We start from the raw sequence: 27,472 nt of genomic DNA, 5'->3' as shown, positions 1-27,472 counted from the left end.
TAGGTGACATTTTATATGTGAAGCAGCCACCTCATCCATCTGTTTAACTACGGTATTTATTATATTAATGATTAACTGATTTGGATATTAGTTTTGCCTGGCTTACCCAAATGCTATGTGGACAATAGAGGGAGCGGAACTATTTAAACTTGAGGGTATTGTATGGGGTCTTCTTGAAGCAGGCCTGGGTTATCCGTGCACCCCAGCTGCTTCTGTCCCTGTAAGCCACACAAGGGGAAGGAGAAAGAAGCCCTCACCTGGTTCTTCACAAGCCCCTCTTCATAGTACCAGATGGAGCTGCTCTTGCCATTGAGCTCTGAGACCAGAACTCGCCCAGCTTTCATGTCTTCAACGTCATCCGGGACAGACAGGAAGGACTTCAACTCTTCGTTTTTTATTTGGAAGTAGATGCGTCTCTGGGGAGAGGGAGGGGAGAGGCAGACAGAAAGGACAATCACTTTGCATTCTTCTGAGCTGCTCAGCAAGTTCCATGCTGTGGAGCAATCTAACCACAATCTGTCCGTTCTAAGAGTCATGCATAGGTGGACAAAAATCAATGATTTTTTAAATAAGAAATCAGATTTTCTTTTATTTAAATTGTATTTTTAAAATAAAATGCTTATGGAGGGAAAATCTTTCTAAAGGTAGTTTTCTATTTAAGTTACATTACAGTCCAAAGGCTAGCCATCAGGAAATAAGGATTTGTTTAAAGTTTTTCATGTGTGCTAAAACTCAGTCTGAGATTTTTAATCCTTTAACCACACTGGTTAACAAACATGGATGCATATGCTATAATGTTATTGTTTTAGTTTAATAAATTGTTTAAATTGTTATTAAGGAAATGATAATTTTTCTCCTTCCAATAAAGTATAGCAGAAAAGTTGTCCAAATATAAACAATAATTACATTATTATCTGTCTATGCATTTCTGATAGTAGAATCCAGGGGTGGCCAACTCCCAAGAAACTGTGATCTACTCACAGAGTTAAAAACTGGCAGTGATCTACCCCCTTTTGGGGGGTTCAGGTCAAAGTTGATGAGCTTTTTTTAGGAAGGAAAGCCCCAATTTTTAGGGGTGCATATAAAGTTGTTGACCTTTTTTTAGGGGAGCCAAAGTTGTTGAGCATCTTTTTAGGGGAGCCAGTGTTCTACCAGTGATCTACCACAGAAGTCCAGTGATCTACTGGTAGATCACGATCTACCTGTTGGACATGCCTGGATAATCAAATCAGTAATTTTTGATATAACTGTAAAAACTACTCTGAAAATTTATCATTCCAAAAATGAAACCTTCATCTGGTTGTAAATATTAAGAGAATGCCAGCAAGGTTGAACTTTTCTGAAAAAAGAGAGATTTAAATCAAGTCTTACTGACAAGTGATTTAAATCGATTTGATTTAAATCTTTTCCACCCTGCATGTATGCCTTAGTGGGCAGCAGGTATGGTGGAATCGCCAGCATTCTGACATCTACCTGCTCCCCAGATTTATAATGGCCCACTTGAACATTTAAGCAGCTTGGGAAGGGACAGAGACGTACATCTGGTTAAACTACTTCTAAACTGCTCCTTAACCAGTAATCCTTTCCCTATAACCCCTCCCCAGTGGACCAGAGCACTGGGGACTTACCTGCCGGATGGGGTACAGGGAGCCGATGTGCTGAAGTCCACTGTATGTCAGCCAGTTGGTGATCTCCATACAGTCCAGGAGCCACTGGTGGCCTCGGAAGTCGCTGTGTTCACACAGCACCCAACTGTATGTGGGAATTGGCAGAGCAACAAACAATGGGAGAAAAAGCATTAGCAGCACAGATCACTTTGGCTCTTCATCAATTGGGAAATGGTAATAAAAAAAAGGAGCATAGGACCTGCTTGCTGCTGACACTAGAGACCTGGCTAGTATAAGGTTACCACATTTTTTTTAAAGAATCTGGGGACACTTTTTTTGGGGGGGGAGAGAAAAAATGTTATTTAAAAAATAATAATTAAGAAGTAATATCTTCTCTTCTGTGGTCTCATCTGTCGCACAGCCTTCTTCTGGCCCCCGGCCTGCTCTCTTGGAGCGCTAGCCTGCATGGAGTAGGCTCGGGTCGGGCTTGGGCTCGGCCACGTGTCCTTGCCCTCCTGGTGCTCTCCCACCTCTCCTCAGTGGCAGCGGTGGCAGCAGTGCGGGCAAGGTTGGGGCTCCCCTCTTTTTTCTCCTTACTCTTTCTCTCTCTTCTCCTTCTCCCTGCGTCGGCTCCGCGGTTTTCCTGGCCCTGGAGCACTGCTGGGCAGTTGGCTGGGTGGCTGGGCACTCTTGCTCCCGGCTTGATTTGGGTCGCAGGGGTGTGTGTGTCAGTGACTCCCCCAGTTGACGTGCTGGGCACCCCCGGTTCCCCCTTGGCAGCGGCAGCAGCCTGGTAGCGCAGTTGGCTCTGGCTTGCTTCAGGAGCTGCTCGCTGCCCTGGCGCCCGCCATTTTGCCTTGCCGGAAGTCCCCATATGATGTGTCTTGTGCCGTTGAACCAATCACGCAACATTCATTCCCTACTAATAAATCTACAACACTTAAAATATAAATCCGGGGACATTAAACGAAATCTGGGGACATTCTGGGGACGGATTTTGTCTGGGGACAGATTTGTAAATCTGGGGACTGTCCCCAGGCAATGGGGACGTCTGGTAACCATAGGCTAGCAGTCATGATGGCCGCCTACTGTCTCCAAGACACATCCAGTTGTTGCTAGACATTTCAAATACTTTGGGACGCAAACCTACAGACACAAAATTTGCACAAGCTAATTTATTTGAATAGGTATAAATTTAGAATTAAAATATGTCAGAAGGCAAGCCATCTACTTTCTCATCAAAATCAACGCAGATAAAATTCTTCACTTAATTTTTCCCACACCACAAATCATTTAATTCCCCAGGGGCAGTGGTGTTTTTGCCATACAATTCCCTCTGAGAGTGATGGAACATCAAGTCCTGTAACTCCCAGGGGCAATGGCTCCTCTACTCTATTCCTAGTGTGTGGTGGCAAGAAGTCCCCAGTCCTCCAGGCTGTGGCTGGCTGGAGGACTTTGGGGAACTGCAGCTTTAAAATCAGCAGAGAAGCAGGAAGGGGCAGGCTCAGTTCTGCCCCATGTGCATCCCCACCTAGCCCTAAGAACGACCCAGGTCCTTATGTGTGACAGCCTTGCAATAGCAGGTTATCCTTTACTTACATTCCACCCTTTACCCGCACAGAGAGGACATGGTTGTTAAATCCCTCAGCCTGAAGGCTGCGCACTTCGCTGTTCAGCTCGATCTCCTTTCCTTCAAAACACTCCAGTCCATGTAGGAAGATGGAGGGCTCTGAGAAGAACTATGGGGGGAAAAGGAAAACAGGATTGAAGGGCAAGGATGCCACTGGGCTCAAGGAACAAGAAGAAGGCAAAACACATGGAAACCTTAAGGTAGGGGTGGCAGGTCTCTGAGCATTCAGACCGTGTGAAACACTCAAGTTTTGACAAGGAACTCACTTTGGTTGGTCAAATGAAAGATAACCCAAATAATGACTAATCATCAGTATATTGCTGATAATGTACTGCAAAACTCTAGATGACCCCCCCACAGTGGTTTCATGTAGATATTAAACAACATATAGGGGATAAAATTGAAGCCTGAGGAACTCCACATTGAAGACTCCATGGTGCCTAAGAGCACCCCCCCCCCCAAGTATTACCCTCTGGGAACAACCATCCAAGGTCCTAACTTGGACAGCCACATATCTAGCAGTATATAGTAAATTTGTGAAACCTAACTTATTCTTCAGATTTTGCATCAATGTTTCAAATGAGGTCAGGTTTCTTGTTGGCTATTCTAATATCCTTTGTGGTTTGATGAAATTGCTAAGTTGGTACCATAACAACCCAGAGACATTGGAATTTTGTAGCTGCTGCATCCAAACTTCCTTGGCAATGCATTGGGCCCTAATGCAGAAATGCACTGTCCTATCTAAATTACCGTACAGTACGTCTAATCCCTCCTAACCACCAATTTAGGGTACAATTTCCATATCTTGCGGCAGAGAGTTCCATAAGTTAACTATGCATTGTGTGAAAGAATCACTTTCATTTGCCTGTCATTTACCTACTGCCAATCAGTATTAGAACCAAGAAGATGTTCCCAACTTACGATGGGGACTTTCTTCAGTGAGCGGATGGACGTGGTGAAGAGGCAGCCCATGGAAGTCAGTGTTGGGTACTCGCCTTCAGAGAGAATGTGTTGCTCTCCATCAAACTGGGGGCAGTCATAGAGGATCCAGCTGAAACAAGACAGAGACGTGCTTGACTCCAATGCTCAAGGGGCAGCAATTTCATGCTCAGGGCTGTAGATCTGGTTCGAATTCTTTCTCCACTCAGGTGTTTCAAAATCCAAAAGTAAGACAGTTGCTACAGCATGACCTTTCATGCCTAACATTATTTGTTCAGATGAACAAAGAATCAAGGATAGCCTAAGTAGCCAACATGAAACCTTCCAGACTTCAACTCTCAAAAGCTCCAGCCAGAATGGCCAATGGTCAAGAAAGAAGGGAGCTGTAGACCAGGTGTGGGGGGGGGTCTGGCCCTCCAGATGTTGCTGAACTACAACTCCCATCATCCCTGGCTATTGGCTAGGTGTGCTGGGGCTGATGGGAGTTGTAGTTCTGCAACATCTGGAGGGCCAAAGGTTCCTCACTCCTGCTGGTCCAGCAACATCTAGAGAGGGCATCATGCTGGCAGTCCCTGCCCTAAATCTTTAGCGCCAACATGATGAGTTCCCCATATCATGTCATTTACATTCCGCTGCTGTACTGAGGAAGCATCACTTTACCTGCCTCCATTGACCCTGCAGGAGCGTGGGATGAAATTCTCTGGAAGTGAGGCTTGGTCTTCCTTGAAAGAGACGTAATTCCCCAAGAAGTCTGGATCTGAGAAGAGTTGGATCTGAGGAGTCAAGAAAATGTCAGATATGAACAAACTTGGGAAATAATGAACATGGAGGAATCAGACCTGGGGCAGACGGAAATATCTACAGGTATATCCTGACAATGTAATTGTGTTTCCTGACCATCATTTCTTCTCCCCAAAGAAACACTGGGAGCTGTATTTCTGGAAGGGGGGGGGGTAGAAAAATATTTTAACTGAAAAATATTTGTGCCATCACCAAACTACGGTTCCCAGGAGTCTTTGGAGGAAGTCACAACAGGGATGAGCAAATTTTGTGTGAATCAACAGCCCGTTTGGTAGCACCCATGTAACAGCAGTGTGATGGGCATAAGAACCACCCTCATACTTTGCTTCTGAAGTACACCTGCTCACCTGAGAAATGAAGTGTAGACTGTGTTCCCCAACCTAGAAGAGAGAGAGAAGAAAAAGAAATAGTACACAATATAATCTTTAGGCAAGCCTAGAAAGATAAGAATTATGTGCTTGACTGGACGGTCCTTGAGATCATTTATTCAATCCAAGAGGGGAAGATCCAGAAAAATGCATCCCTCTGGTTAAACAAACAAAATTTTGATGTCTATTATCAGAGAATCAAAAATTGTAGAGTTGGAAGGTACACCAAGGGTCAACTAGTCCAGGCATAGGCAAACTCGGCCCTCCAGATGTTTTGGGACTACAACTCCCATCATCCCTGACCACTGGTCCTGTTAGCTAGTGATGTTTGGAGTTGTAGTCCCAAAACACCTGGAGGGCCGAGTTTGCCTATGCCTGATCTAGTCCAACCCCCTGCAACAAAGGAACCACAGTTTAAGAATCCCTGGCAGATGGCCATCCAACCTCTGTTTAAAAACCTCCAATGAGGTCCATAATCTTCTGATATAAGCACTAAGTACCCCTTTGCTGCCATCCTAACTTACTTCTATATCTTCACAACAGCCATGTTGAGGTGGGTGAGGCTGGGAGCTGGTAACTAGCCCAAAGCAGGCAGTGAGCAAAACCAATACAGTAATGGGTTTTAAGAGCCCATATTCTGAATATTTTCTTTTTGTTTATCAGGGTTGGCAAAATGCTTGTATTTTGCTGAGAGATGTGAAACTCCCAAGGCTTAGAGGAGTTTATGCTATAATAAATTTGTTAGTCGTTAAGATAACACAAGATGTATTTTGTGGTGGTGGTAAATTTCATGTGTTGCTTTTGAGGGGAAGCGGGCCCTGTTTTGAGAATTGCCCCCAAACCTCTTAATCTGGCCTTGCACAAAAACCTATTTGGAGACAGGTGGGATTGGGAACATGGTTTCTGAACTGGGGACACATGAATGCAGAGCACCTTATTCTCACCTGTAGGATAGGTTGCACCGAGGAGATCTGGCAGCTGCTTGCACCCCAGTCCTCACAGTTGCGGTATACTCCTTTCTCCAGAATATACTGCTCCCCTGAGAAATTCTTATCTTCATAGGCCACCCACCTGGCCGCAAAAATGGAAATGGATTATCTAAACCTCCATATTCACAATCTGTCACCCAGAGCACTTGCAGATCAATGTGTGTGTTTTGCTGACACCTCTATCATGTGAAATTTCTACTTACAGCTCTTAATGAGCATAAACACTGCTCCGCTTCTTTCTCCAGTCTAGCCTTTGGTGCAACCATGTTGCAATAATCACCACTCATCCTCGTTAAGTCTGCATACTACCTCCTCCATTCCCTATCAAACTGTTACAAACAGCAGATTTTGGATATGTACGTACTCTGCCTGCATTTGAAACATATTTTACCGCTCAAAGAATTCTGGGTTCTGTAGTTTACCCCTCACAGAGTTACAATTTCTTACAACCCTTAGCAAACTACAGTGCCCAGAATTATTTGAGGGAAAGAATGTGCTTTGAAGGTAGAGTGTGTACACAGGTTTGGGCTTTCCCTGACACCTATCCGTTCGCTTGCTTTTTTTAGTGTCCAGACTGAGGAATAGTTTTGGTCATCTCAAAAAGCTCATTTACTTCATAGAGACCTCTTATTTGCCTCAAACAAAGGAGGTCTTATGCTACTGTTCCTTTCCCCCCCTCTCCTTTGTAATTTTTATTATTTTCATTAAACAGTGCAAACAACAAATATAACCACACAAAGTTACAGTATTTCATTTACAAGCTTGTATAACAACAAAAAAACAATTTTTATTATTTGTACCCGCCCATCTGACTGGGTCACCCCAGCCACTCTGGGCAGCTTCCAATATAAAAACACACACAATACATTAAACAATTAAAAAAAACTTCCCTATTCAGAATGAAAGCGCAGTGCAGAAACTCGTGAAGATTTATTTTGTCGCAGGGATCATGTGCCTCATGCTTCACCCCACTTTCAGTGAAGCCCTGATTGGCCTCCCCACATATGGGGTTGAGAAACCAAAGAGTACTCACACTCCACTGAGGACATGGATGGATTGTGTTGTGGTCCCGTAGCTGGCCAGCTCAACATCTGGCAGCGCTTCACTGAGCTCAACGCTGGGCCCGTTTTCAAAGTCCATGGCTTCAAACAGCACAAGGGCTGGGTCCAAGAAGTCCTACCCAGTGAAGAAAAATAAAATGTGTCAGCACAGCCAGCAGCAAACCATCTCCTTGCAGATGCCAACTTTGCTGCCACATACACCCGGACAACACCATTACTGGCCCCAACAACATCCAACATACCATCTCAGGACTATTTAATTGCTCATCTTCTAACATTGTGTATGCCATCAAATGCCAACAGTGCCCTTCAGCTCTCTATATTGGACAAACAGGCCAAACCCTACGCCAAAGGATAAATGGACATAAATCTGACATCAGGAACCACAAGACAGAAAAACCAGTAGGAGAACACTTCAGTCTCCCAGGACATTCTATACAAGATCTCAAAGCAGCTGTTTTATTACAGAAAAATTTCAGGAACAGATTGGAAAGAGAAGTTGCTGAATTGGAACTCATTACCAAGCTTAAAACCATGGAGCCACCTGGGATGAATAAAGATATTGGATTCTTATCTCATTATGCATGATCAAGCTTTCTTTAGCGTCTCAGCCCTTGCTCCCCCCCCCAGGACCAATTGAAGTCATCAGCAGTTGTTAACAGCCATCTACAGGTTTACCACTCCCATCAGCCCATCACCCATTCCCATCACCCCCACCCCCACCATCTGAATATACATAAGGGTTTGGTGGATTCTGTTTCAGTGTATCTGACGAAGTGTGCATGCACACAAAAGCTCATACCAAAATAAAAACTTAATTGGTCTTTAAGGTGCTACTGAAGGATGTTTTTATTTTCCTTGCAGATGGTTTTCCAAGAAAAAGGAGCCTCATCCTCATCCTATAAACCTGAGCTATAGAAAAGGAGGAAAGGCAGTGGGGATGGATTGAGGGGAGGAGCAAGGCTGTCTTTGCATTCTTGTTTACTAGGTTTCTAGTACTGAGTTTTTAATCCATATTCACATGATATCCAAAATGTATAGGCAAAAATTACAACTGTTTGATGCATTGTTTCTCGAATCAGCTTTACACCAAATGGCATCTTTAAGCCATTCCCAATTTGTCTCTAGCCAGTTTGTGAGCATCTTTAATGTATGGTGCAAACATCCCCACCCCCCTGTCAATGACCCTTGGTGTGTACACAAACAGAAATGAATCTGACACTAATGAAACTATGCTGATGTGAAAGGCTACAGGGTGGGGGAGGGGAAGAGCTGTGAAACACACCAGGGAGGAAACAACTTTACAGCACTCTAAGTCAGTAATGTGAACACACCGTAAGTGATAGCAGAAGGTTTAGGGATGATTGTGGATGTTGTGTAGGTATTATTTTGGTGTTGTTTTTGTTTTGTTAACTGTTAAATAACAACAATGACAACAATCAAAAAAGCAATTGCTTAGGCTGTGAAAAGGGAACGAGTTTGTAAACAGCCTGTTGACAGGAAACTGCTAATTAAAGATGCATTCAGAAATCCTGTGGCATGGAGAAAAAATAACTAATTTAAAAACATGTAACACGCTTACTGCTACTGTTTTAATTGCTTTTAATTCTGAATTTTAAATTGTTGTAACCTGCCCTGGGAACTGCTGGAGAAGGGTGGCAAAATCATCATCAACAACAAATTTGTTGTGTCTTTCTACAGAAACCATACTCAAGTGGTTGGCAATTCCAAAAAATAAAAGCAATGAAACTACAATTGAACAGTAAGGAAAATTACTATAATAGCAGCAGTTAATGATAATAAAATATAATAATACATGGGATACCCCCACTTTCCTCAGTGCAGACACACATGAAATAATCATGTGCAATGTACACTAGGATGATTTCTTTAGATTTCAAGGGGGCGTTGTCCTCACTTTCGTAATAAATAATTGGGAAACTACAGCCTGCATCCTGCTTTCACACTGGACAAACAAGACCTATAATTGCCTTTTCAGTAGCTTCCATTGCCTGTCCCCGATACAGTCACTATTCCATGGCCACAAAGCACACTCAGTTCTTAGCCAGCTGTTTTGAAGGCTGTACCTCCCTCAAGCTCTTTTCCTAATCTTTTTTTTTTTGTCCTTCTGCAAACTTTGAAGTCTGCTAATACCTGCCTTGTGTGTGGGTAGCGCTGGTTTGGTTACATAAGCATTAGCCGGAACACTGGAAGTCGGAGGAAAGTTAAAAGAAATAAAACAAATAATACTTCTGAACTAGTCCTGTTTCTCCTTGATATGGCTGAACTTTGACACTTCTTATTTTAGGAACTCGGCATAGGTTTTAAGCCAGGAAATTTTTCTTCGCTCCTGGCAATAAATCTCCCATCCCTTGCCCTGTTAAGCAGACAGGTTTTCTCACCGTCCGAATCAGCCGAAGTGATACCAGTTCTTCATTGTAGCCTCCCCACTGTGTCCAGTCATTGTACTCTCCTTCTTCCAGCAGGTACTGGTGCCCACGGAAACCTTCCTTCTCATAACCAATCCAGCTACCAAGGTGAAACGACCCGACAATAAAAGAGCGTGCATATAGCACAAAAGACAAATTACTTCCCTTTCCTTCCAGATGTCCAACCATCTCTCTTCTCCCCCACCCCCAATAATTCATGGGCACTTTTGGTTGTCCCATTGCCCTCAGAGGCTTGGGGGCAATGGTGGCCCAGGAGAGGGCATTCTCTGTGGCAGCAGCCCCCCTACGTTGTGCAGCTTCCTCCCCATCTCAGATGTCAAAAGCCAGGGTAATGGAGGTGCGTTTTCAACATTTGCCAAAAGATGTATAGTGAAGGTACCAGGTGCAAATGTTGAAGGCATGCCTTGTAATTGTCGTAACCCACACTAGGACCGTAGGGTGAAGGGCAGGGAAATGACAACAACAAGCAGTACTGTTAATATTGGGGTGGGCAGAAGGTGTGGAATTAGCTGTTAGAGCCACTCTGCCTTTAAAGCATGTTTGAAACACATTCTTTCCCTCAAAGAATTCTGGGCATTGTAGTTTACCCCTCAGAGAGTTACAATTCCCAGCAACCCTTAACAAACTACAGCGCCCAGAATGCTCTTGAGGAAAGCAGGTGGGCTAAACAGGCAAGGTTGAGGATGGAGCAGGCTCCAAGGGAGAAGTGGCTGGGTTGAGGTCATTTTCCAGAACAGACAGTGAATGTTGCTCATGCTCAGACTAATTGGCCGGTTCTGCGTCAAGGGTTTCCTAGACCTGGGTGATCAGGGATTGGCGTGTAGGAGTCAGCTGACAATTATTGCTGCCTGGATGGCTCCTTTGCCCTACAACACTTATTCATTCTTCCAAATGCTCACCAGCCTCCCAGGATTTTCAGAGAGCCTGCAGTAGACATCTTGGAGTCCTGGTTGTTTTCTGGCTTCTTCAGGTTGTAAATGTCTCTGCTTACTTCCCAGCTATGACCCAAAAAATGTGGCCTCTCATAGATTAGAGCCTGCAGAGGAAGAGGGATTAAGAGAGAATGAAACATGGAGAACAATGAGAGTAAAATGGTGGGTACCTCCTCCTTCTGGTGTTTTTCACAAACATTTGAACGTTTTTTGCTTTTAAAGAAAAGAGCAACCAAAATAATGAGGGCCTGGAGCAACTCACTTTTGAGGAAAGCTTACAATCTGGACTCCTTAAATGTCTGGGATTTCTTTTTATAACAGAGCAAATTCCTAGTTCTTGTTCAGCTCATGTTTGGAAAAAGCTCCAGTATGGAAGAGTTCCTAAGTCCATAAGCACTGCTTTCTCTCCCCCTTCCTTTTGTATGCCACTCTATTCATCTTCATTTTACTGTGGGCTGTAGTCACTTGCTATTTATTCCTTTAAAATCTATAAGCACCACCCCCAACAGCCCAAAGTAAAGAATGCCAGTTGCACATGTTTCTGCAAAAGCTATGCATTGGCATATTTTCTGCATTTTATTCTACGTGTAACATTTTAGTTTTCTGAGCTCCAAAACATGAAATGCCTGTTGTAGAGTGTGTTTTTGTCAAGGACGACAGGCAATGTCTGCAAACTTTAAACAGCATATTTTACTCAGTTTCATCAGGCATTACAGGTAATGGCAGAAGGAAGGAGGAAAGGTGAAACAAGAAAAGAGAAACTGAACTCACAACTCAGGAAGAGCACTTAAGCTTTCTTTCCCTAGCTACATTAACTGCCTAATGACTCTTTCCACTCAATACAGTGGATATAAATTAATAAAGACTTTAGCTTATTCCACTCAAAGATTTGCTGATGCTGAGTCCTCTTGCCCCCTTTCCTGCTGGGAAGTATATTTGCTCTAGGATCAAATTCAGCAGCAATTATTTCCCCCTCTTACCTTGGGCTCGCCAGGCTTTTCCACAACAGGACAGCCCTAAAACAAGAATAAGCCAGAGTGAGAATTCTGTGAGTACACTCTGTCTTCCCTTTCATGGACCACTCTGCCATCGCGAGAACAGGATGGTGGACTAGATGTGTGTTAGATCTGACATAGCGGGGCTTTTCAAATATAAAATGTATTTCTTTCAAAAAAAAATATTTGCTGTCTCCATGCAGTTCAAGCCTGCCTTCTAAAGTGTAAACAGGAAACCACAAGCAAATGGATAGCTTGGACACTCATGTCCCAACATATATTTATGATTTAGATTTATAAGCTGTCCATCACTTATAATGATCCCAGTTTATGCCCTGCTAAGGTTGAAAACAGGAGGAAGATGCAGCCAAACAACACTTACCATCTTAATTGGATGCATGGAGCAGATTGAGGGGTCCTTGGCTCCCCAGGCTCGCAAACTGGGATACCCACCGGGTTCTAAGACATAAGGATCGTCGTCAAAGAAGGGTTTTGAGTAAACAAGCCACCTGTGGAGCATAGAGAGGACCATGAACAACTGCTAAAACTTTGTAGTGTCATGTGCCCAATGAACTGAAAAGAACATCCTAGCGGCAGCCTGGAGAGAGGAACGCATAACTTGTGAATGGAAGACAGCAGTCATGTTCGTACATCATGGTAAACCATAAAGCATATGCTGGGAGGAAACACACCAGAATCCCTAGCTTAGCATCACGTCCCAACCAGGGATCATGCTTTTGCTCCAACAAGCCATATTCAACGAGCGAAGAATAAGCCTTGGCTACAGAATGTAGTTCGCTGCGAGGGAGCAGACCACAATCCCAGGTTTCAACATAATGCTAAGTCAGGGAACATGGTTCATCTCCTCCCAGCGTCAGGAGGAGGGAGCTGGAAGGAGCGAAAACAGACGCAATTTTGCTTGTGCATGGTAAACCATAGTTTATAGTGTGCCATGATTCAGCCAGAATGAGGCTTCAGAATTGGCCAGGTGAGATATAAACAGCGGGAGTTTCGTCTTGGGTCTTGTGTATCATCCTGGTCTGAAGAGTCTAGTCCACTCAATACTGTACTCAGACCAATATTAAGCCCCTAGCTCTGCCTCCAGTAGCTGAAGGCAGGGACTTTTGTGCTCCTGAGACATTTTTCATATTCCAGGATGAGGTGGAGAATAGGAGGGAACTGACCTTCTCAAGCCCCTAACAGTTAACAGTACACATCGTGGGGGTGGGGATTAGAGGTGGGGGTTTAAAAAGCTGCCCTCCCTGTATACAGGGAAGCTCCAGAAGAGCTGAAAGGAAGGACACACTTCCCACTTCCCACTTCCCTCTTCTCAAGCCCCACCCAGTTAAATAGCAATATCAGCAAAACCACATAATGTTTGTTCTGAACTGACACTTCAGTGTGTCAGCACCAATAATTTGGAACTTCCTTTGCAGTGATATTAGGCAGATGCCTTCACTGTATTGTTTTCAGCACCTGCTAAAACCTTTTTGTTTAAGGGAACCATGTAAATTTGAATTGTTTTTTAATACATAATTTTATTTTATAATGTTTATATTAAAACCGTTGATTTTATTTTGTTTTATAAAGCCTAACTTGTTTTAAATATCTGGTTTTATCCCTAATTTTAATATATATTATATGCAAAATGTAGTTTTATTTCATAATGCTAAAAACCATTTTTGTTTAGACAAGCCTACTCAGATGTTTAGAAAGTTGGTGCGTATTTTAATCTGTTATTTTTATTTTTTGAAAGTCTTAAATCATTGTTCATTTTTCTTAGTGATAATTTTATTGTTGTATCTTTTTTTTTGTAAACCGCTTTGTGGTACAGTATACGCATTTTATGACATAAAGAGATAATATAAATGCTTCATGATGCGGATTTTTTTATTAGGATTGTTTTTAACCTAACTTCTTTCTGGCATCTGATTTTAATTTATATTCTATCTGTAATTTTCATGTATATTTTATGCAAACTGCTTGGAGGCTTTGATGCTTAAGCGGTATATGAATCGTGTTAAGTAATTTGAATTTAATAAATAAAATGTTCAGGTTCCAAGCTGAGAGCCTGCCCCCAAACTCAGACCTCTAGCACTAGGATGGCAGGTCCCACTTGTCGCTTGACTAAAATACATCTATCAAATCTGCCCCCAAGCTCAGTGTTGCAAGCTATTTCACATCCCTCCCATTAGGTCAAGTGTGGATTTACAAATTGCTACAAATATGCGTGCAAAAGAAAGGCTGAACACACACTTGCTAGCTGGAAAGTTATACAAATGAAGCCATGAACCTATAACTACCACTGAGTCATAGGTGGATTTGCACATACCAAATATGTTTATAAAAAAAAACAATTAAATGGACCTATGCCAGAGGTGCTTTTCAGGTTGGGCTGAGCTGAAATCAACTCAGGGTGTGTACAGATGTACTTTAAAAAGAGGACTTAGTGCTGTTTTTTTCTCCTGCTGAACAAGTTTAGCTCCCCCCCCCAACAGTTTTTCAATGCTTTCGACAAATGCAGTTGATCAGCAAACAGCCCCTCTCTTGGACCTCCACCCCCAAAAGCCACTTGAAAATGTCTCCAATTCAACATCTGTTTCGGGGCCTTAAAAAATAAATAATAAAATACATACCATCTATTTTTAAAGAGATTAAAAACTGATCCTAGGGAGGCAGGTTCATGATAAAATGAGCCCTGTTGGTTCAGACCAAAGGTTCATCTAGTCCAACATTCCATTCTCAGTGCCCAGCCAGATGCTTCTGGGAAGCCTGCACCACAACACTCATCCGCCATTGTTTCCCAGGGACTGGTATTCAGAGATGCATTGCCACAAGCCCTAGCTAATCATTGCTGCGTACAGCCAACTTGTACCCCAAACATGGGCAACACCCCCCCCACCAAGTTTAGGAAGAGGATTTTAATATGAGAGAAACATATGACCCAAACTGCTTTGCAGGAGAAGTTCCACTTCTCAATAAATATATAGCAATGTTCACATGTATCACAAAGTAATGGTTTGCTTTAGCTGTGGTTTGCAGATGCACAAAGTAACCATGGCTTGCTTAATCTAATATTGGTTTAGATTTTCTAAGTGACTGTTGACTTGCACATCTGTTGCCAGATGAGTATCTGATGTGTGGTGCTGAAACAAACTAGGATTAAACTAGAATTGTGGGTTCAATGTGATGAGAAACCAAGAATAACACAAACTGAAATTCATAAGCCAATCTTAAACCATAGTTTCTGGTTTGATGGCCACAAACAAACCATAGTTGGCTGGCTGGAGTATGCTTGTACAAACAAACAAACAAACCATAGTTTGCATAACTTGCAAGCCAGGCCAAAGTGTGTCCTGATCAAAATTTAGCCTTTGCACAATAATCCTCCAGGCTGTGATCCTGTGCAAAAAAAAAATCAGATTATTGCTCTACCTACCTTTCTGGACCATCAAATATCTGTGCTGTGTTGAAAAATGAGGAAACACATACATATGCACACACAACTCTTTCCCATAATATAATGCATTTAGTGTGTAATTTTCACTAATATACGCATGTTTGTGCACACTTTCCACTAATGTACCCATTTCTGCATTTGGTTGCGAATTAGGTAAGTTCACATTAAAATCCAAACCAAACTGATTTTCTCCCCCATCCCTAGTTCTAGATCACCTCTCACATCATGAACGCCCAAAGCATTGAAAAGCTGTCACTTACAAGCCAGAATGCACAATTATAGAAGCTGCCTGCAATGGCTGGTTGTGAATTCGTGTGTCCTCTGCGGAATCTGTGAACTTCTGTTTTCTGCCTTCTCCATTCTCTTCAGAAAACAAACTGATCTCAGGAATTCTGTAATCCTGAAACAGAGAGGATTGGCTTGTGAAAGTGGGGGAACAACTACAGAACTCTTTGTTTTCTCGCCAAACTGATTTCCAGCATCCAGAAATGTACCGCAAAGTCCAATTCCTACACTGCCTGGGGACAGAGAGATCTTACTTGGAAGAGTTCCAAAGGCCAGGGCTGGCATTAGGGCTGCAAACATAATGTCTGAAGTCCAGTGCCCAAGAGTACACAAGTAAAGACCAAGGCAATCAATGCCACTCGATGCAGCAGCCCCCGACCTCACTGGTGTCCCCTTGCCCCATTCCTATCCTGATGAATGCATTGCTGCCACCACTTGGAGGAGGCCACTGCCTTCTCAACCACCCCAACGGGTCACAACAGCTAAAACTGGAAGAAAAAGCTTCTAGGCGTCTCCTTTCGGTAATGTGGGAGGGAGAGGAGAATGCAAGCTCTGGGGAGAGTAGCCCATTCATGGAATGCTAACCCATGGTTTAGTGTTACATCCAAATGTGGTCTCGAACAACTCAAATAAGCCCTTTGCATACATTCAATGAAAGAGGGTTGCCATATTTCAAAAAGTAAAATTCCTGACACCCGCAAAGTTGTTGAGCTATTTTTACAGGAAAAAGTTGAGCTTTTTGGGGGGAAACCTAACCCCAAAATATTTTTCCCCATCGCGTTGCCATACATCCAGCTTTTCCCTGACATGTCAGGAATTTTCCTGACGTATGGCAAGCCTACAGTGAAAGCCCAGGGAGGGAGGGAATTAGGATAGTACTTTCTGTTCCAGCTCTCAGCCTCCATTGGTCTGAATGGTCACTATCTGTATGACTGCAGACTGTGCAAGATGGATGTCCCCAGTGCAACTGACCTGATTGCGCTCCCCAAAATCTGCCTCTGTCCACAGTTTATAGGCATACTGCAATCTTGCTCCTTGCCCCATTCTTGTGTTTTCCTCCCTCCTTCCCTTCCATCCATCACAATGTATAGAGCAGCCTTCCCCACATGATATTCCCACACAACATGAACAATGGCCAAGTATGATGGGAGTTGTAGTCCAACAAAACCTGGGAACCCAAGGTTGAGGAAGGCTGGTATGAGACCTGCATTTCCAAACAACTGGCTTCCGCAAGAAGCAGAAAGACGTTACTCACAAATGGAAAGAAGTCCTGCTTACCCGCACAACTCTCTTGAGTGAGCCGATATGGAACGAAGCATTCTCAGTTGCTGCCCCTTCTTTGTGGAACATTCTCCAAGGGTTGGTGATCTCCACATCCCCTTCTGCCAGCACACACTTCCGCCCATGGAACCGTGGCTTTTCGTACATTACCCAGCTGGAGAGTACATGACATTGGGTTAGTTCCAAGTAGAGTTGTGAGTAGGGATGGATCTGTCCATTTCAGTTTTCTCAGTCTCTCATTTTTCCAATCTTAATTTCAGTTTTTTCACATTTCCACCGCAGTTTCCAATTTATTTATTTTTACAATCCTCATGGAAAGTAATTGAACATTTAAGTGCAAATTTCTCTGAATATAAACATTTTTGTTTGCAGTTTTGACTAATTTGAACGTAATCAGTCAATCGGTTTTGGCGAAAGGTCAGCGCACACGCGCAGGCCCCTTTTACATTTTTATAGATAAAATAATAAATGAACCCTGCCTGGAAATTATGTCCCTTGACCATTTAAGATTCAGAGGGCAAGAATAGGACCAATGGATGGAGAGCATATTTTGACTAAGCAACTAAGCATTAGGAGAAATGTCTTAATCTGCTTCTGATTTCACTTCTATGTGGCATTGTGTTTTCTGCCTGTACAGTAGGGATGGGGACCTGGGGTCCTCCAGACATTGTTGGACTACAAATCCCATCATCCCCCTGACCATTGGCCCTAAAATCTGGGGATGATGGGAGTTGGGTCCAGCGACATCTGTTGGGCCACACAGGCTCCCCATCCCTTCTCTATATGCACAGCACACACAGCCCTTCCCTGCAACACAACCCAAAGCAAATCACCCAGAGGCTTACTTACCCTCCACGGATCACTCGGATGGAGATGGTGTGGGAGAGCTCCCAAGAGGTGGCATCAGAGATATCACCCCATATTTCTCTCTTCTGACCCCCAAAGCCTGCCTCAGAGTACAGAATGATCTAGTGAGAAAAGCAGAAATTGAGATTACCATCAATGCAATAATACCCAGCCCTTAACTTTCTCCCTGCAAGCATATCAGCCCCTTGCCAGACATTTGGCAACAACATCCCCCCCCCCCTTTTCGCCCTCCGTACCTTTCCAGGTCGCACATTAATCTTTGTCGGAAGCTTCTTTTCCTCTTGCTGCAATTTTAAACATGAATGGAAAATTACATGAGGAAACAGGGCAAAAAGGTTACATTTCAGAAACATCTAGTTACCCCAGTTCCTCTCCTGCTCTGAAATCACTACGTATTTGCATTGGAAGGGAAAGAAAGCTCCTACCCACTTCATCGGCAACATGGAGATAATAATCCTTGCCTATCTCATATGAAATTTGTTTGTTTATTTATTTATTTAACGTAAGTTAGATATTGCTTGTTTGTGGAAAACACACAAACATATACACATAAAAAGCCCCTCTGGGGGGAATTCAGCATCATACTAAGGTGATTGGAAGGACAGATCCTGAAGCTGAGGCTCTAATACTTTGGCCACCAGGGCCGTCTTAAGCACCTCTGGCGCCCGGCGCCGTGGTGCGACGGATCCCTCCGGCGCCCCCCGGCGCCCTGTTTTCCAGAGCGCTGCTGCATGGCGGGCAGGAGGGCGGGCTTAGCGCGCAGTGCTGCTGCCAAGGGCTCTGCTGCGTGACAGAGCGGCCGGCGCCCCCCTTGCGGGCCGGCGCCACCCAGCCTGGCCGTAGGGCGGCCCTGTTGGCCACCTCATGAGAAGAGAAGACTCCCTGGAAAAGACCCTGATGTTGGGAAAGATGGAGGGCAGAAGGAGAAGGGGACAACAGAGGATGAGATTGTTGGACAGTGTTCTCGAAGCTACAAACATGAGTCTGACAAAACTGTGGGAGGCAGTGGAAGACAGGAGTGCCTGGCGTGCTCTGGTCCATGGGGTCATGAAGAGTCGGACACGACTAAATGACTAAACAACAACACAAGGTGATTGTTTGGTCACCATAAGCATTTATGTTTGCCAAACAGAGTGACCTTCCTTCTCTTCCCCCTGTGTGCTGTTCAGGGAGTTTGCCTGACCCTGCAGAGCTGATTTGGAGGGGGGCATGGGACTAGTGGGATTTGTTGATTTGGGTTAGACTAGGGATGGGCGAATGTGCCAATTTCAGTTCCTCATTTTTCCAGTCTTAAATTCAGTTCTCCACATTTCCACATGAACTAGCGATTTTTCAAATCCCCTACAAACTGGACTTTTTGAGACAAAGAAAGCAACGGTTAAATGCTGCGGAAAGTGTGGGATAACAATTGCTTGAGAGAACATTGCCCAAGCTTCCCATTAGCAAATCATATGCAATTCTGCAGCCAAGTAATGTGTACAAAAATGCATATACTGGGTGAAAGTGTGCATAAAAATGCATATATTGAGTGGCAACAGCATAGAAAAATGCATTATATTAGTGAAAGAAACATATAAAATCATTATATTACTGAAAGAAACATATAAAAATGCATTATATTAGGGGACATTGCTTTGAAAAATGTACATATTGTGCAAAAATATTTACAAACCTGTGCATTAGGAGAAATTTGCACTAAAATGCTTATGAATTTTCATGAGAACTTTTCTTTAAATTGGCAAACCAATGTGTAAATGCACAGAACTGAAGTTAGGAAAAAAGAGAAACTGAAATCGACAGATTTACCCATCCCTATATGGAAGCAACCAAAGTTTGAGCAAGACTGGGAATGGTTTAAACAATTTTGGAATAGTAATAATGTGATTATCAGCAGTCTCTTTCTCTTTGTTGTAAAATAAGCATATTTTGTTTTGATTTATTAAGTGTTTAAACAAACATTTTTAAAATGATTACTAAAATAAGCATTTTATTTCATTAATTATGAAAAAAGGAGGAAAAGAGAAAGACAGAGGAAAGAGAGAGAGAGAGGTGGGGAAAGATTGGACCTATGTGATAATGGGCTCCACATTGCAAGTTATAATTAAAGGTGGATCCCAGGTCTCAAAAGCTTGAACATTGTGATGTGGCAGCTACACAGCCTTCATCCCTGTCCTAAATGGACCCCTCTGCTTCCCTTCAATTTCTTTAATGAGCATCACCGACTCTGTAGCAGCCATTACAGAAGATCAACAACAACATAATGAAGCTTAAGCTCTTGTGCCCTTCATCCAGGTGCAAACACCTGGTGACTTGACTAAAAACTGTACAGTTGAGTCAAGACCTTGGTGGTTTCGGCCCTGTAATCATTATCCTTATGAATGCCGGTTTTGTCAACCCTCTCAGCATCAACTGGATGTTGTACCGCCAGTTCTACTTCAGGTCGAAGGTGGAGATTCTAGGAACAGAACCCATTGGCATGAATTGTGCTACAGCACCCCGCTTTTGTTACACACCCATGCGGGCTCCAAACAGCCCACATTTCCTGAACGCCCTAAAACAACAAAATCTCTTTTGTGACATTATTGCAGCTGTTGCCAGCGAAAGGAGGATGGAAGGAACCCTTCACTGCACAGTGTAGACTGACTTACCTGAGCTTTCGACTGGGGAAGAGAGTCTATTTCTATGGACAAAAGAGTAACCTGCTGGGAGCTATTGTCTGCACCTGGCACCCCAAAGGCAGGCTCAGCTTGCAGCGCAGATGGTGATGACTCAGAGCTCAGATTTTCAGGTGCCTTCAGCAGAAGCTCATTTGGAGATGTCTGGCATTCCCTGTTGACTTTTTGGGAAGCTGGAGCCAGGAGTGTGGGCAAATCTCTCCCTTCTTTCCATTTTTCCAGGACTTTTTGTTGAGATTTCTCTGGGGAGATGAACCTGCTATAGAGGAGACTGTTGTCCAAGCGAGAATAAGGCTTATCTTCCACAGGTTTCTTGTCTGAGAAGCCAGACAAAAGAGTAAGCCCTTTGAGAATGTTTGCTCTGATTAAGTTGCTCTGGTTGGCGAAAGCTTTAGGAGCGATGGCTTTGGCCTTGGCGTCTGCAGCCCCTTCCTGCAACTTCCCCAGGAAAGAGCCAATCTCCTCCTCGGTCTTGAACGTCTTGTTTTCCCAAGGGTACGACTCTCTGACCTGGCTCTTCTCCCACGACTTTTCATCCTCTGTAAGATATGGGTTCTCTATTTCCTCCATCTCATCTTCTTCCTCCTCAGTTTCTTTTTCTCCCTCCGAGTTCCTCTCCTCAGTAAGAGCGAACAGCTCACCTATTGCTGCTGGGAGAGGAAGCTTTGACTTGGGAGCGACATGGTCCTCGTCGATAGGTGGAAGGGATGTGTGCTTTGCAAACGTGGAAGGACGTGGAGGCCTTGGGAGGAGCTTCAGGGGCTTGTGGAGTTCAGGGGGCTCCATATTACGGAGGGTGTCCACAAAAAGCTCCATGTCCACAGCTTCTTCAGGTTCCTCTTCTGCTGTCCTGCTGCTGTGTTCTGCTTCCTGGCTTGGAGGTTCATGGGAGGAGTTTGTTTCGGTAAGGGGAATGGCTGGTTCCAGTGCAAATACAGGGGAATCTTTTCTGGGGTAACCTTCTTCTTCCCTTAGCTCATTCCAGACGGTGGATTTTTGTTCCCTTGTCACAGATTCCTGGGATTCAGCAGAGGTTCTAAGCATGCTGGTTTCTTCTGCAGCATCTGATGAGCAACAAAGTCCTTGGGATGCAGATGTGTTGGCTTTCTTTGTTCTCGATAGGTTTTTCTCCTGCTCTGACCCATTTGTTACAGGCCCACCTGGATCAGGCATGCTTTGTTCCCTTTCAGACCTGCTTGATGTAAACAAGTTGCTGTGCCTCTGGAATGCAGGCTTGGTGTGCGGGCTGCAGTCCCTCTCGGACGTGCTCAAAGGAGCAACTCCCTCCCTGAGTGTGGTAGCATCTCTATTTGATGTGAATGCAGGGTTTGGCAGAAGCATACACCTTTGCCTTTGGGCGTCACTCACACCGGCACTTCTGGATTGAGTCATGCAGCTTTCTTGCTCGGATCCTGCTATGGGGCAGTTGCAAACATCATCTGGAAGGGATGCAGGGCTCCCCTGTGGGGACTTGTCATCAGGGAGGTCACTCTGGGACTGCAAGTTTTCTTTTGGCGGCAGGGAGCTGATAGAGCTTGGCACAAGGGACTTTCCTTGCTGGGCTTTGCTTGCACTCCCTGTCCCAGAGCTGGACATGATAATTTCTTGCCCTGCTCTGTAGACAGTGGTGGTTCCAGCTTGGGGTACGATGACTTGTCGTTCAGACCTAAAGACAACCATGCTGTTGCCATTGGGGCCATACCACTGGGTTTGAGATTTGGCTACAGTGCTGGAGCTTACAACACGCGGCAAGGGACTTAGCACACAGGGCCCACTGGGAGGTTTAGTGCTTGTGGAGCCAGGCGTGTAACTTTCCCCCAAGGATCCACTCAATGAAGTAGTGTTGGCAACTTGCAACTGGTAGTTTTCTGTTTGGGATCTAAGTATTATGGCACTGGGCTGGGCACTTTCTGTCAGGGATCTGGTGATTATACTGGAGCTAGAACCATTTGGCACATGGCTTTCCCTCTGGGATTCCATTGCCCCAGTGCTGATAGGAATAACAGGGAGAAGTTCCTCCTGAGAGCTATCTGTGCTTGAGATGAGGTTCTCTCTCTGAAATCTAGTTGCCAGGGGGGTGTTAGTAGCACTACCGCAGTGGTTTCCTGCCTGGGATCCAGCTACTATGGTGCTATTAGCATCTTGTGTCTCTGTTCCTGACAGGCTCTTTGGCTTTGGAGCTGGGGTGTATACCTGAGCAAACACAGGACCGTGAGCTGTAAAATCTCTCTGTGGGCTGGGAGAACAGGAGCACTTCCCATCTGATGTGGGAGAGAAACTTCTAGAACCTGCTGGGGAAGAGGAGCGCTTGCTTTCTGCAGAAGAAAATGGGTGCTTGGGTTCTGCTGAGGAAGATAGGCACTTGGCGTCTGACGGGGAAGATGTGTGTTTGCCGTCTACTGGGGAGGCTGGGAGCTTGTTTTCTGCTGAACACAATGTCTGCTTGCTGTCTGCTGAGGAAGATGGGTGTCTGGCATCTGCCAGAGAAGTTGGGTGCTTTGTTTCTGCTGAAGAAACTGGGTGCCTGGTGTTTGCTGGGGAAGACGGACTCTCGGTATTGGCTGAGGAATATAAACGTCTAATATCTGCCACAGAATATGAGTATCTGTCAACTGGTAAAGAAGATGAACACTGTATATCTGCTGTGGAAGAGGAGCGATGGTCGTCATCTGCTGCAGCAGATGAGTAGCGGCTCTCTACTGGAGGAGGCAAAGGCTGGGAACTTGCTGAGCCCTGGGTATCTGTCATGAGGCAAGATGTCCTGCTGTTTGCAGGCGAAAGGGAACGCCTGGTCTCTGCTGGTGAAGAAAATCTTACATCTGCTGGAGAATGGGACCGCCTGGTCTGTGATGGGGAGAAAGAAAGCCTGGTATCTGCGAGAGAAGGAGACCGCCTTAAATCTGCTGGAGAATGGGACCGCCTGTTCTCTGAGAAGGACAACAAGGCATCTGCCGGTGAAGGAGACCGCCTGGTATGTGCTGGAGAACGGGACCGCCTGGTCTCTGATGGGAAGAAAGAGTGTCTGGTATCTGCTGGAGATGGAGTCCGCCTTATCTCTACTGGAGAATGGGACCGTCTAGTCTCTGCTGGTGAAGGAGACTGCCTGGTATGTGCTGGAGAATGGGACCGCCTGCTCTCTGGTGAGGATAAGGAGTTCCTGGTATCTGTTGGAGACTGCTTTATATCTGCTGGAGAATGGGATCGCCAGGTTTCTGGTGAGGAGAAGGAGTTCCTGGTCTCTGCTGGTGAAGAAAACCTCCTGGTATGTGCTGGAGATCGGGACCGCCTGGTCTCTGCTGAAGAGAAGGAGTTCCTGGTGTCTGTCAGAGAGGGTGACTCCTTTGTATCAGCTGGAGATTGGGACCTCCTGGCCTCTGGTGAGGAGAAGGAGTTCCTGGTCTCTGCTGGTGAAGAAGACCTCCTGGTATGTGCTGGAGATTGGGACCGCCGGGTCTCTGATGGGAAGAAGGAGTGTCTGGTATCTGCCAGAGAGGATGACTCCTTTATATCAGCTGGAGATTGGGACCGCCTGGTCTCTGGTGAGGAGAAGGAGTTCCTGGTCTCTGCTGGTGAGGAAGACCTCCTGGTATGTGCTGGAGATCGGGACCGCCTGGTCTCTGCTGAAGAGAAGGAGTTCCTGGTCTCTGCCAGAGAGGGTGACTCCTTTGTATCAGCTGGAGATCGGGACCTCCTGGTCTCTGCTAGAAAAAGGGGCCGCTGGTTATCTGCTGGGGAAAGGGGCCGCCTGGTATCAGCTGGAAAAATGGGTCGCCTGCTACCTGCTGGAGAAATGGGCTGCCTGGCATTGGTGGGAGAAATAGAACTCCTGGTATTTTCTGATAGAAGTGGGTGGGGAGCATCTTTGGATGAAAAGCTGCGCCTGGTGGGCACGGGGGAACGGGAGTCCCTGATGCCTGTTGAGGAAGATGGGCCAATGGTGCTCGTGCCTACAAGCCCTTTCTCCCAGGCCTCGAGCAACACGGACACTCTGGAGGGGCTGTTGCCTCTGGTTCTGGTACTTCCTCTCTCCAGCATCTTTGTCACAGCCGAGACTTTGCCAAAGGAAGGTTTGGTCTCTTCCTTCAGTAGATCAGAAGATGCTGTCTTCCTTCTGAGCGAGGCAGTTGCAGTGGATCCCCCTGACCTGCTCTGAGTGGAACGAGACCCACCAGCGACCTCCTCCATTCTGTACTGAGTGCAAAGGAGGCCTCTTCCAATGTCAAATGGTCCTGTAGGCTGAGGTTCTTTGCTGTCAGGTGCCACAGAGAGTCCTCTTGACTCAGAAAAGCTAGAGACAGGGCACAGAAAGGACAAAAGAAATGGTCAGGCCAAGGGGAGACAAGAGACTCATTAAATTCTTTGCAGCAGGGGTGGGGAAACACAGACCCAGTAGCCAAATTCAACCCCCCCATCTCTCTCTCTAGTCCTTGGGGATCTCCTGAAGCCATCCACCCTCTCCCCAGGCCACAAGTCTCCACAATCCTGTGTGTGTGTAGAGACCAGCCTACTGTACAAAGATAAAATTTACATTTGTTGTCTCACCCACCTTTGGCCCTGTCCCCACCCTACACTGGCATGTGGCCCTCAGAAAGGAATGTGGCCCTTGGGGTGGCAAAGTTTCCCCACTCTGAGCCAATGTAAAAATCCCTTCATGCTTCTATTCTATTATACTCCTCCCCCTTGAAAACTTCCTACTTTTTAAATAACTATTTCGACAAACCTGTGCTCCTTTACCTGGGCCCCAATTATCTACACTCATTCTCCAGAGAACGCAGAATCATCACATACTTGGTCTGGACTATTTAATTGCTCATCCTCTAACATTGTGTATGCCATCAAATGCCAACAGTGCCCTTCAGCTCTCTATATTGGACAAACAGGCCAAACCCTACGCCAAAGGATAAATGGACATAAATCTGACATCAGGAACCAGAAGACAGAAAAACCAGTAGGAGAACACTTCAATCTCCCAGGACATTCTATACAAGATCTCAAAGTAGCTGTCTTACTACAAAAGAATTTCAGAAATAGACTGGAAAGAGAAGTTGCTGAATTGCAACTTATCACCAAGCTCAAAACCATGGAGGGACCTGGTTTGAACAGAGATATCGGGTTCTTATCTCATTATACATGATAAGCGATCTTCAGCCATCTCCACCCTTGCTTTTTCATGCAAAACCATTTGCAGTCGTTTCCGGTCATCAACAGCTATCAGTCAGTCAATCACCCATTTCCACCACCCTTCTGAGTGATCCCCCCTCCCCATCCCCACCCCTCCCCACCCCTTCTCTACATAAATGCCTGGAAACTTCCATTTCACTGTATCTGAAGAAGTGTGCATGCACACGAAAGCTCATACCAAAATAAAAACTTAGTTGGTCTTTAAGGTGCTACTGAAGGAATTTTTTTATTTTGGTCTGGGATGGTCTGTTTAAAAGGTCATCCAGCCCAGCGATTGCAAAACGGTGAGTTGGAACCAATCCAGGGGCTATGGGAATCTTCTGAATGGCTTGAAAGACAACTAGTAGTTTATGATCAAAGGCACTGACTGAACCACAGCCAGGGCCTATTAGTTATACACAAGCACAGTAGCACGTGCTAGCATTTGATTGAAATACGATTGTACAGGCGACGATATGGATTTGGGGACAGATCTGAACCATAATGGCATGGCACAATTTCTCAAATCACAAATGCCGTTTTAAAAAATAATAATTACAGAGCAATCCTGGATGGAGAGCAACAAAGCAGCAGACTGATTGCCACACACCACACCTTGGGACTCATCCTGGCCAGAGTGGAAGGAGGTGCGCAGGCAGTCCCCCCCCCCAACTGAGGTCTAAGTTCACACAGCTGAGGGGCCTGATGATCAGGCCTCTCAAGGGATCTGTGGGGCTTTGGATCCAGCAGAGAGATGCCGAACCATCAGCATCCTGCATTCCACTTCAAAGAGCCCCCATTTCAGAGCTCTCTATTGCCTACTGCCAATGGCAGTGTTGCCAACAGAAGCTTACCTCCTGCTGCTGAAGATTTTGCTGCGGCTGAGTGCCCTCCCACCAGCAGCCCTCCTCTCCACCACAGGCCATGGGAGAGGACTCTGCAAGTCAACCTGCACTCACACACACCCTGCCCTTCACCGGGGTGTGTGTGTATTACACATGCACTCTTATTTTATGTAACCTATTTATGAGTCACTTTTCTAACAAAGTATCCGGAGCGACGTAAGCCATAAAAAGAGGTGCATGCCATTAAAAAAAATTAAGCAATTGAAATGTTGGAAACATAAACCACTGCCAAAAGAAGCAGTAGCTGCACAACCAGAATCAATGTGGGACCAGATAAAAGGGAGAGGTGGGACAGTGGGAGTCACACCTTTTGCTGCCGTTTGTCTCTTTCCTTCTCTCCACCGACATCTAGTATCAGCCATTCCACCCGGTTGCACCAGAGGGAGAAACAGAGGAGCAGAGATGGGCAGATATGGTCCTCCGGGCTTCTCTGTCTGACCCCAGGAACTCTCCCCAGGTCATGCCCCTCACTGGCTTTGATTCATACTGTTAGGAAAACATTCCTTAAGAAACAGATAAAAGTTCCTGGAAGCTTTAAAGAGGGTTCCAGAATTTTCTTTCGTGTGTAGGAGTGGCACTCTAGGCTTGATGGGTGTCAGCTGGAGGTGCAAATAATGGGAGGAAGTTGCAGGCTGCAATTTCCGCACGAGGAAAACACACACACTGAGATTATACCATGCTGGAGTGATAAAGGAGGACTGTAAATAGCTTGTATATAATAGTAACAGAAACGCTTGTGCAACCAGTCAAGCAATAAAGAAGCTATTGACTGAAGAATTTGAGTATGACTCCTGTTCTTGTCCTCTGCCTCCGGGAGGAAACTCTGCTACAAACAGCAAGAAGTGGTTTTACAGAGGTGCCACCACACAAGCAGAAAGAGCAGCGGAAGTGTGTGTGCGGTAACCTCTATTACATACAGCACATGATTTTGCCTGGTTGGAAGGTGTCCTTGAATTCTGAGAATACCTCTTGCTTGTCTAGTTGGAGAATATACAGGGGTGTGCAAAAAACTGGGGCTTCCTGTTGTGTTGTTTTTGTGAGATCGCAGTGGCTAATTTTGGGTGTCA

At 45.1% G+C, this 27,472-nt stretch overlaps 1 protein-coding gene across 1 annotated transcript in view; it reads right to left on the bottom strand.

Annotated features, from left to right (window-relative positions):
- CRYBG2 (crystallin beta-gamma domain containing 2) overlaps positions 1-27,472 on the bottom strand; it is a 62,944-nt gene that overhangs the window by 2,285 nt on the left and 33,187 nt on the right. The window contains exons 4-20 of the mRNA XM_035116928.2: positions 20,314-24,628; positions 17,902-17,949; positions 17,648-17,766; positions 16,796-16,952; positions 15,493-15,632; positions 12,155-12,281; positions 11,758-11,793; positions 10,745-10,881; positions 9,798-9,924; positions 7,368-7,510; positions 6,290-6,416; positions 5,325-5,357; positions 4,837-4,949; positions 4,159-4,288; positions 3,207-3,346; positions 1,629-1,752; positions 258-416 (exon numbers count right to left, since the gene is read on the bottom strand). Of these exons, the coding sequence (XP_034972819.2) occupies positions 258-416; positions 1,629-1,752; positions 3,207-3,346; positions 4,159-4,288; positions 4,837-4,949; positions 5,325-5,357; positions 6,290-6,416; positions 7,368-7,510; positions 9,798-9,924; positions 10,745-10,881; positions 11,758-11,793; positions 12,155-12,281; positions 15,493-15,632; positions 16,796-16,952; positions 17,648-17,766; positions 17,902-17,949; positions 20,314-24,628 (6,175 nt within the window). The remainder of the gene's footprint in view (positions 1-257; positions 417-1,628; positions 1,753-3,206; positions 3,347-4,158; positions 4,289-4,836; positions 4,950-5,324; positions 5,358-6,289; positions 6,417-7,367; positions 7,511-9,797; positions 9,925-10,744; positions 10,882-11,757; positions 11,794-12,154; positions 12,282-15,492; positions 15,633-16,795; positions 16,953-17,647; positions 17,767-17,901; positions 17,950-20,313; positions 24,629-27,472) is intronic.

Source organism: Zootoca vivipara, chromosome 6 (assembly GCF_963506605.1).
Source record: "Zootoca vivipara chromosome 6, rZooViv1.1, whole genome shotgun sequence".
In the NCBI taxonomy this organism is placed as follows: domain Eukaryota; kingdom Metazoa; phylum Chordata; class Lepidosauria; order Squamata; family Lacertidae; genus Zootoca; species Zootoca vivipara.
This window is presented reverse-complemented; position numbering and strand designations above follow the sequence as displayed.